An 11305-nucleotide genomic window follows, 5' to 3' on the forward strand; every position below is an offset into this window, starting at 1 on the left:
GAAAATGCCTGCTTGCATGATTAGCTCAACATCCCATTAGCTCTGCAAACAGCCGTAAAGGTCAGACTATTCAATCTGAGGATGGCAATCTCTCAGCTTCCAGACTTTTGAGCAGATTTATTGTATATGGTTTGACATTGTGGATTAAATGATATCTAATCCCAACTAATGAGGTTTGGAGGCAGTATTTCAGACACATCAAACCAGCAGAAAGAATGCTGGGTGTCCATAACTCGATAGCCTTAGAGAACATGACATGGTTGGGGCAAAGGACACTTTTTCCCCCAAAAAATGTCTAATTTTGAATAACTGAGCGATAATCTCAAAATCAATGTGAGCAATGATATATAATCACCTAGTGACCAGTATGTTCCTTTGTGTCTGATAGAGACTGTTGCACACACGCATAGCACAGATGTTCCACTGAACTACAAGGCGGCTTTCTGCATTTGTGTTTGTGATTAAGCTACTTTTCTGACTAAGCTACTTTTGGTTGTCTGATCCCTAAGCCCCTCCTCTTTGCATTATTGTATTACAATACATTGAGAAGACCAAATAAGGAAGCTATGTTATTCAGTTTAACACACTTCTGTCTACACTGTTTGATTATTTATAAACACATTTGTTGACATACATACATATACTGTAGATATGATCTGAAAGATGGATAGGTGAGGTATTATGCTTTTGAAGGTGTGTGTTATGTTGCACTGTTTTAGACAGTTAACTGAAATCTCTTATTTCAGGCAGCTAACTAGAGCATATGCATTCTATGTCTTATATTGCTGTAGAAAGTGGACACTACCAGCAGGGCAGTGTTAGAAATAATGACCAAAACAACAGAATACCTACAGCCCAACCCAGGTGAGCAATCCTGCACCAATAAATGCACACCATAAATGCTGGCCTCTCTCTCTCTCTCTTTCCCTCTGTCTCTCTCTCTCTCTCTCTCTCTCTCTCTCTCTCTCTCTCTCTCTCTATCTCTCTCCTTCCCTCCCTCCCTCAGATTTCTGTATTGAGAAATATACACTGTAGCTGCACCAGTCTTTGGGCTTATAAAATCTCATCCATCACCATGATGCTGATCTGTTGTCCAAGCAGAAAGACAATTGATTTTTTCTTAGTCTAAGGCCTTTGGTTTGGCCTGAAAGTACAGCTAACAATGTTTCTGCTAAGAAAATAGCCTACTGTACACTGTATAGCGTGCGATAGGTTATTTATTAAAGGATAGTTGATGGTGGGAACTCTAGCCGTGTCCAAAGCTTTGGGTTAATGTGAGTGTGTGGGGGTGTAGATGACTCTTTGTCCTTGGAAAGGAGTCAGGGCGCTAACGGCGCATTAAATGTGACCGCGCTGTGCTCCGTCCCTGCAGCATCGAGGGCCAAGCTGAGCATGATCAACACCATGTCCAAAATCAGGGGCCAGGAGAAGGGCCCGGGGTACCCCCAGGCGGAGACCGTGCTGGGGGAGGCCATGCAGAAGTTCGGCAGGGAGCTCGGGGAGGAGTCCTGCTTCGGTAAATCCAAACGGCGATAGGCTTGGCCGAATTCTCCCACCCTCCGATGCTCCCGGTCAAACTGATAATGACAACGATAAATCATAATGCTAATGATTTATCATACACCCTTAGTCGCATACAAGTTTTTATTCTTTCTGCTGTTGCGCAAACCTGTGAATTTGTTTATTTCATTAATCTGCATAGAATACATAAAAATATAATACAACATAAATCTCTTTGTACCGAGAATAAGCTAAAATATGATTCTATTATATATAAATATTCACTCACTGCATCCACTTAAGTGTTAGTTGAGCAGAGACCTAAACTTTAGGAAAGTGATTTTTTTTTTTAGGTTGATGCACTTGTAACTACTTCATGAATAAAATGAAACTGAATGTTGAAGCTGAATGTTAGGAATCTATTGTCTAACTATAATGTTAAGAGCAGACAAAGCTGTTTGCTTGTGATGCTGAAATTTGGCACTTACTGGTGTATGTGTATTTATCTGAGTTACATGTATCTGTTAATATGAAAATGATGTGTCTCTTTGTTCCAAAGGTCTCGCTCTCATTGATGCTGGAGAGGCCATGCGAGAACTTGGTGAGGTTAAGGACGCACTTGACATGGAGGTGAAGCAAAACTTCATCGACCCTCTGCAGAATCTACACGATAAAGACCTCAAGGAGATACAGGTACTGTAAGCCAGAGTCTGCTGGCTTCTTCAAGCCAACCTGTACTGACATATAGGATACAACTGCATCTTGGCTTCGTATTAATCCAAAAATACACCTCTCTTTCAGCACCACCTTAAGAAAATGGAAGGTCGACGCCTTGACTTTGATTACAAGAAGAAGAGGCAAGGCAAAGTGCAGGATGACGAGATCAAGCAAGCCCTGGAGAAGTTTGATGAATCCAAGGAGATTGCTGAACAGAGCATGTTTAACCTGTTAGAAAGTGATGTAAGTCTCTGGTGTTAATACGTATTCTTCAGCACTCTGCGATATAGGTTAGATGTAGGATTACTAATGATCATTTAGTGGTTTCCTTTAATCTCTCGGCTTCTTGTACAGCCTATCTATCCTGTTCATTTGTCATAGCAGCTGAAACTAGCAACAGTGGCCGATTACTCATTAGAGGTTATTGACCGAGTTTTATGCCTTTATCGTGGAATATCAAGCTGTGCTCCTACTTGTTAATGGTTTATTTGAAAGGCTGACGATGAAGGCCTGCATCGCTGATTTGGAAGCTAATAAGCGGGTCTTCGGTGGATATTTCCCTTTAGTATAACATAAGTGATTTTGTGGAGCCACACCATCGTATTTGCATTGTATGAACACTGGCAACATCAGCTGTGCCTGCAGACTGTTAAACAGCATTGGCATTCCTCTCTGCTGCCAGGCCCTCAATTCACTCCTGTCATGGGTGTCCTAGAACTCTCTCTCATTCCTTTGGCATTTAGAGCTATGAGTCATTTGTGCTATACTTTCTCACTGTCTGGAAGTCATATTTCAAGAGAGGCAGCCTACACAGCATGCCACCTAACAAAGATGCAAAATGGTTCCTTGGATGCACAATACTATTTCTCTTATTGTTTAATTTGCCTTTACCATGCTGCATGTAGTAATTGTTTTATATAATAATTGTTTTGAGTGAGCATGCATTCTTTGCTCTTGATTAAAGTATGCATACTTGGTTCATTTAATTCAAGAACGAAAAAGCTAAGAACAGCCACCAGGGCTTTTGAATCCAGTTACAGAAAAGGCACATATATTATCAAGGCTGTCACGACAAGCATTAATGTGGGAAAAAGTAGCAATTTAGTGCACTTTGAATAATTGTGGGTTTCCTTTCAAACATATTTCATTAATGATAAGGGCATTCACACATTGTCTATATATAGTTCATGCTTAAGTTTTCCCTAGATATCATTGGCAGTAGCACAAAAGTATTTACCATTATTGCTCGACACACTCATTTGATTCTATGTTGGGAGTGTTTGAGTGGTTGAATTCACTGTGTTTTTACCACCCGTAAGTAACTGCAGGGCCTGTGTCTCTGCTGTTTGTGTGATCAGATCGAACAGGTCAGTCAGCTCTCCGCCTTGGTCCAGGCCCAGGTGGAGTACCATCGGCAGGCTACTGAGATCCTGCAGCAGCTCTCTAGCAAAATGGAGGACAGGTCAGTCACTGTGGTGTTTGCTGTTTCAGTCTCAAACTTATTTTTTTCCGTTTCATTTGGGTGATGAGTAGGGTTGCCAGATTTAGAATCTGTCAAAACCAGAGAACATGCACAGCTGGAAGCTCTGAATCGTGAATGAGGTGGGGAGCTGTGAGAGGGGGGTTTAGAGGGGATTTTTCATATTGGGACCAGGTGGCGGTTCAGAAACAAATTCATTGCAAACTAATGGTGAATATCTCCAATAAAATACTCAGACCAGACATTACATTGTTACATTTTCTTTGACGTCATTGACTTTCTCGCCTGGGATTCTCGCCGAAAACCAGACATGTGGCATCAGTGCTTTAATGACCTGTCTTACTTTGCCCTCATTACCTGACAGAATACGGGAGGCCTCCAGCAAGCCCAGGAGAGAGTTTGTCCCGAAGCCTCGCATGGTGATGGACTTCACTCCCAGTGAGAACCACAACGGAGGAATAACAAACAGCGGCACTGCCAAGTCCCCCGGTATGATAAGGCCTGGTCTCCACTGCAGACATAACTCACATCGGTGGTCGTTTTCACACTTTAAATATATTCACCAAAGCAAGATCTGATAAAAAGCCAAAAACAACTTTAAACACTTTATTTCATACCTTGAATATGGTCCCAGTGAAGGAATGTATCCATTCAAATATGGATGTCTCCATAAGTATAGGAAGATTAGCAATGACAGAAATTCCTTTGAGGCCTCCTAATCTTTGACCTTGAATATAATTACTTGTCCGGCGACTAGTTTCCAAAGATTTCAAAGGAAAACTTTCATGGTATTATTGTCTTAAGGTATGAATCCTTCCCAGATTCATACCTTTTCTCATATGCTGATCTCTCATATGCTGCATACGAATGTAGTGTCAATGAAGTTTCTCTTTTGGATGTCTGTCATAGGATGTGGCTTTCACCAAATCTAATTTCTTTTTTCATAGTGTAAAGATACACAGTATTATGTGGTTTTGAGCCTGACGACCCTGCTGAAAATTGCAAGAATTTAAGCTGGTCATAGCTGGTCTATGGCTGGTCAAAGCTGGTTAACTCTGGTCAGGTTGGCAGAGTAAACTGGCAGCCCACCTGGTAGAATAGTTGACTATCAACTGGTCAACTGGCTGGCGAGCTGTAACCAGCTATAAACCAGCTTAGGCAGGTTTAGGCTGTAATTCTCAGCAGGGAAGTGAGTCAGGACAAGCCTTGTGATAGTACAGAGGAAGTGTAGAGGTGTTTCCCCCTTAAACTCCTGTTCCTCTCTCTCAGCCCCAATGGACCAGCCCTGCTGCCGAGCGCTCTATGACTTTGACCCCGAAAACGAGGGCGAGCTGGGCTTCAAAGAGGGCGATGTCATCACCCTGACAAACCAGATCGACGACAACTGGTACGAGGGCATGCTGCATGGCCAGTCGGGCTTCTTCCCCATCAACTACGTGGATATCCTGGTGCCCCTGCCCCATTAACTGCCCCATCGTACCCCAGGGGGCAGTTAAGACCTACACATCGGCTTCTCCCAGCATCTGTGCTACTGCTTCCACAAAGTTTCTGTTGATAGCCACAAAGGAGACAGACAAAGATGACAAAGGCGACACAGGTTAATACGTACACCTGCAACATGATGGTGGTAATCGTTTCTCGTTTTTGTATCCTAAAACATTACCGTAAGATCAGTGTATGATCTTGTTGACTTATATGAGAAGTATTTACCTTTTATTTTTTCACAGATGTATTTTTTTCTCAGAAGCTGACAAGAATACAATGTCCCTGTCTTATTTCATTTTTAAAGTGTCAAGCTGGTTGGATCTTGTTCGATGTAGAAATAGATATCGCGCATTTGTACTATGTTAAAAAAAAATAGTTTTGTGAATCTGAAACAGGGGGCTGTGGGGTCTTGGAAAAGGCTATTGGAGGAGTTTTGTGAGGCATGTACTATTTATTTTTGACCAGCAATTTTCTTAGCTTTATGCAATTCAGCATTTAGTAAAGGACGGAAATGGAAAACCTTAGTTTTATCCTCATGAGGTGTCTTCTTGCATGCTGGGACAAACTAAAGTTGAAGAGTACCCCTGTGAACATGTGAAATACTATCTGGTAACAAAATGTTGTATGTGAATATAGACCTGTCTTTTTTCATATTTATTGATCCCATTGCTGACTCCACTGGCCTTGGTCGGTGAAAGGCAAAGCATTCTGGTTTAAACTGTGGGAGTGTATTTCATTGTGTTCAAACCTATTGCTAGCCTCCCCAGGAAGCATCCCAACAACAGATATGTTCCCTATCCACACTGATGCATGGCAGATTGGAAATGTCCCTTCCATGATATGCTGTGACACCAACGATAGTCGCGTGAGTGAAGCTCTCCATAACACGTATGCATGTTCCTCACTCACTTTCGTCTGATACTTACTGATACTGGACTGCAATAAATATTTTTACACCGCCTGCATAGTTTTGGCAAATGGCAACTTGAGTTTTCATGGCTTCGTACTTAGGTGACTTTATTGGTCAATTCTACCTTACTCATTGTAGTATTTACAGATCAGCTCTTAGAAACGCATACTGTAGAGCAGGATGTTGTTGTGTAACTAGTTAGCCAACTAGAGACAAAATCAAAGTATTTGCAAAAGTTCTGGAGTCTATCTGTGAGTAAATGAGCAATTAGCTATTTGACAAGCTAAATTATAGATCTCAGTGACTTGAAATTGGGATAAAATATGCAAGCAGGGAGCTCAGCTTCAAATCTTCATGACACAAATGAGCACGGAGAACTGATTTTGCTTGCAACTATGACAGTACTGAATAAATACTGTTATTTCTGCCTAAAGTGCTTTTACCACACTGAGTACTAGGTATTTTAAACTGCATTTGAACTGAGCCTACAGACTCTAATGTATAGATGAGTTTAGTCTCATGGAAATTAAGATTCATTAGTAGGGCCGTTGTGGGGCTGGGGTAAGATAAAGTTCTATGGTCTGGGTACTTTTAGGTCCATGGGAGTCTTGCTCATCACTCTGAATATTGTTTAAAATGTAAAATGACATCTAAAGGTCATGTTTCAAATGGAAGTTAAAATGTATGTAATATATTAAATATATGTAATTGCCATTTTTTATAAATGTAACGATATTCACATGGTAATAGCATATATGGTAAAATGATACATTTTTGGCTACTGTCTGTATTCATGTCGGAAAATAGTTGCCTTTTTTAAAACTTAAAAAGGCAATACGCAAATGTCTACATTGGTTTTCCTGCACACAGTCAACATACAGTGCAACATTGCTCTTTAATCAGGTGAATTGACTTCACAGTGATAATTTTATGATGAAAGCTAAAATAATAGCAAATCTGAACACAACAATATGAAGCATACAATGGTCAAAACTATGATTTATTGTTTAATAAGTAAGGACCGTTTATTTTTTCTTTTCAGATTTATTGCACTGACATTGAAACAGGCTACTGTTGTCATTTCAGATGCTGACTCTTAATCGTCTGTCTGTCTGTGAGGCTGGACTATATTTAGCCAATGTTCTGCTTGTTCTAAAAACAGATTTATCACTGGATAAACTAGCTTTTTGGAATGGAGAAAGAGTGTAGTTCTATGTAGAAGAAATACAGAAAATAAATGGGTCTACCAGCCAGATGCCTCAATCAAGTGTGAATTATACTTTTCTATTTTATTTAATAGATGTTTCTGATGAGTAGTGTTGAGAGTTGGCTTGGCCTGCTTGGTGATTATCTCTCTCACATACTGTAGCTCAGCATTCAGACTGTACAGATGAACAGAAACCCAAAACCCAAAAATGTTTTAGTTTCTTTCCGTATTTTTTATTTCTCAGGTATTTAAGTGCATTTCAAAGTGAGTGTAATGTTCTGCCACTGCAGCCTCCTTCTTAGCATAATTTGACAATTAGCATCTCTCGTTTACTATGGAGATTATATTCATTTGAGAAGGCTGTGGTGAAAAGCCATTTTGAAATAACATTCCCGTCCAATCAGAGACTGCCATGAGTACCTGCATTTGAACACCAAGTAGACTGCAATGGCTACCACTGAGCTGTCCTGTTGTGTCGTTAGCGTGATGCTGCAGAGTGTGTTTGGTCACACAAGGACTATTTTAATTGGGAACACATACACACTAAGAAGTTTATAAAACATGTGTTATTTCCCCCATTAAGAGATACCCACCAGTGCCTGAGTCAACAGCATTGTACACTCCAGTGCGCATGTGTGGACCAATATAACCGGACCAATAAAGAGTTATGTGACCTTGGAGTATACACCTAAATCAACTATTTTTTAACTTATTAATGTGCTTGTGAAGAGACCCTCACATGAAGATGTATAAATACAAAAAAAAAAAAAAGAATGGTGTTGCGCCTTCCATTGAGTTAATGACAGTGCCATGAAAATGAAAAAGGGCAGTAGATAATAATGGTTACAGATTGTTGGTTATTTTGCCCACATCACTTCATTGACCTTAGCACATTTGTATATTATTATTGCATTGTTAATGAATCACTACTTGTTTATTTACACTGGTTTAGATGTTAAATATTTTAAGTATAAACATGATTCCTGCTCAGAAGTCACTGCTGATCCAAAACAATCTGAATATGAATATGAACTGAATATGTTTTGCAATATGAGTAAATGCTTTAAGTGTGCTCTTGACTGAGACCCTTAGCAGCATGTGTTCATCAGTGTTGTGATAAAAATTGTATTAGCTTATGTAAATGCATTTTCCCTGCACTCCAAAATGTTAAAAATGAGCCTGTTTTTTATCCTTACTGAGTTACCTTAGAACCCTGAAAATATAAATTTATGTGAAATTACTGAAATATAATAAGCAAGTATTACATGTATGATCACTAAATGGAGTTATATACAGAATATGGATATATATGTGTTAGTGTGTGGTCAGTTTGACCTCCAGAGAAACTTGAATCATTTTCTCCCACAACATGTTTTACTAATTACCAGTGAAAAGACAAGTGAAGGAGTGTAAGACAAATTACTTGTAATGTCAATAATGTACATTGTTTTTCCAAACTTAAAAACATTGCATTATTAATTATTCACCTGGCTTATAAACAGAGACATTTGTCTTTTGCCTTTGATCAGAATCATAAAAGTGCAGCAGTGTGGCATTGTGGTTCTATGGATAAAAATGTGTCACATGTTACCTGTACCTGGATTGAGTAAAGCCAGGTAGTTTGGACTTGGTCTGACATAACCCGTTGTGTCTTAAAGCTACACACGGGGTGTGTGTGTAAAAATGCACACATCCCCTGAATTTCCTGCAAACCTGCATATCGCACTGTACACACGGAGGTATTATACAATCATTTATTTATGCCCTGAATACAGTGCATGCTCACATGGCAACAGCTTGTGTCCTGTGATGATGTCACAGGGTCATTACCACGCTCTAATGATCGAGTTCAGCTCTCTCAGTGATGTCATTCAGCCTGTGAACCGGTTTGCAAGATGCAGTAAGCTGGTTGTCTGTGTGACGCAAGGAATAATTATAGACGCACAGATTTACAGAATGAACCACATTACAAACAGATTTCTGGGTTTCTCTGTAATGAATATTGATTTAGGGCTTAAATGTGAATTTGTAAGGGACTCAACAGCTTGATTAAGTGACTAAGAATGCAATATGATTGACAATTAACATGAAGATGGAAGCAAAGCATCGTTTTCTCTAGATTCTAAGCCACTTCACGAGGAAACATGCGCGTATGTTATTTCACACATGTTCACGTGTTATTTCACATGAAATGACTGTGCTTTGGTAATAATTTTACTGTGTTATTCTACACATTTTCGACAGTGCATGGAACTGTATGGCAATAACAGGAAAACATTATTATTATTTTTCAGTGTTTGAAACTGAGGAGTGTAACTGTGTTTTCTTTTTTTGATGGGGGGGGGGGTGTTATGCAGAAACTATGATCATGTTTTTCTTGTTTCACCATATTTATTTGTTGCAACAGTTTCTGAGTATTACTGATACATCTCTTGAAAAATGGACCAATAAGTCAGGATAGTATTTTGGAGCTTCTTGACCAAGTTCGTCTCCAATAACAGTGATTGTTTTAATAGAGGGAAGCACAATTGGAGTATAGTATTGTTTGTTTGCAGATGTTCTGGAGATGGCCGTAGAGTGAAGTGGCAGGGCATTAGTTTATCTGGCGATATTTTCATACTTCTTTCCCTTCCTTTGGATCTGAATTAATGTGAGTATTTTTGCCCTCAATGAGGACTGTACAGCTTTTTGTGTTGTTTTCACCTTGTGTGTACGGTTGCGCAACTAGCTTATTTTATTTTTGTACAGAACTATTAATAATAATTTAAGTATTATTAATGGGTAATGGCAGGATTATCGTGCTGCACACTGATGTTGTCCTTGGTTTTTATTTATTTATTTATTTATTTATTTTTCTCTTTTTTTCTGTGCTGGATTACAAGAAAATGTACTGCTTGATGTGAGACAAAAATCTATGTTAATGTTTACTGAAATAAACACGGAAACACAAGTCACATGACTCAAGTTATTTTCATAAACACAGCGCAGTTATGCAAAGCAGATAACAGTGTCTGCAGGCCAGCATTAAATATTACATAAACACTGGAACAATTGAAGTCACTGACAATCTTACGTCATTTACTTTACCGTCTCTTCCTCTGACAGTGTTAGTTTATAGGAGCTGGAAGACCTGCAGTTTTGTGGTATCCACAGACAGACATTCCGTAGTTCTACTGTAGGCTATTGTTTTACCAGGTAAAGTAGTTTGATTTTGGATTAATGTTACCATGCCAGATACGTACATATACAGTGCATCCGGAAAGTATTCACATGCTTCACTTTTCCCACATTTTGTTATGTTACAGCCTTATTCCGAAATGGAATAAATTTTGAATAAAAATGAATTTATTCCATTTTGGAATAAGGCTGTAACATAACAAAGGGCTGTGAATACTTTTCGGATGCACTGTATACGGAACACGGTTGAGTGAACACAACTAGTTTGACAAATTGTTTAGCTCTTACCAAAAGAGAAATGGTAGCGTGTGTGTTGTAGTGGTAGTACTTCAAACTATCACTAGGTGACACTGCTAGAGTAGCGTTCAGAAGACAGTGGATCATCTTCTATGCTGTTGTTTTGGTCGAGTAACTGAGAAAAAAAATCTTATGAAAAAAGTTATGAGCATATACAGAAATGATTTTACAGTGGGCTTCAAATGTGTCATTACAGGTCAACACATAATGTATATTTTGTGTTCTGGTATTACTACAGTGCTTTTATTTTCAATTTACAGTTCACTAAAGTTGCCTTAACCCTTGTGTTTTCTTAAGGGTCAAAAATGACCTACCACTATGTTTAACAGCAGAGAAAACCCCCTAAATGATCTTTTTTCAACTTGAAAGTTGATGACAAAGTTTGTGATGAGTGACAGGTTGTTTCTTAAGGTAAAATAGATTTTAAAAAGTAGAAATTAAATGAAGCTGCTTTATTTTAGGGGTTTTTACCCTTAGGACAAGGAGAGTATATAGAATGTTAAGACTACACAAGGGTTAAATTCTTTCATAG

General features: G+C 39.0%; 1 protein-coding gene across 1 annotated transcript in view; it reads left to right on the plus strand.

Moving 5' to 3' along the window:
• LOC133135840 (endophilin-A1-like) overlaps window positions 1-10249 on the plus strand; it is a 35669-nt gene extending 25420 nt beyond the window's left edge. The window contains exons 3-9 of the mRNA XM_061253133.1: window positions 792-864; window positions 1373-1516; window positions 2060-2193; window positions 2302-2460; window positions 3576-3679; window positions 4062-4186; window positions 4967-10249. Coding sequence (XP_061109117.1) covers window positions 792-864; window positions 1373-1516; window positions 2060-2193; window positions 2302-2460; window positions 3576-3679; window positions 4062-4186; window positions 4967-5163 — 936 coding nt within the window. The 3' untranslated portion in view covers window positions 5164-10249. The remainder of the gene's footprint in view (window positions 1-791; window positions 865-1372; window positions 1517-2059; window positions 2194-2301; window positions 2461-3575; window positions 3680-4061; window positions 4187-4966) is intronic.
• The last annotated feature ends 1056 nt before the right edge of the window (window positions 10250-11305 follow it).

This window comes from Conger conger, chromosome 8 (genome assembly GCF_963514075.1).
Source record: "Conger conger chromosome 8, fConCon1.1, whole genome shotgun sequence".
Taxonomy (NCBI): domain Eukaryota; kingdom Metazoa; phylum Chordata; class Actinopteri; order Anguilliformes; family Congridae; genus Conger; species Conger conger.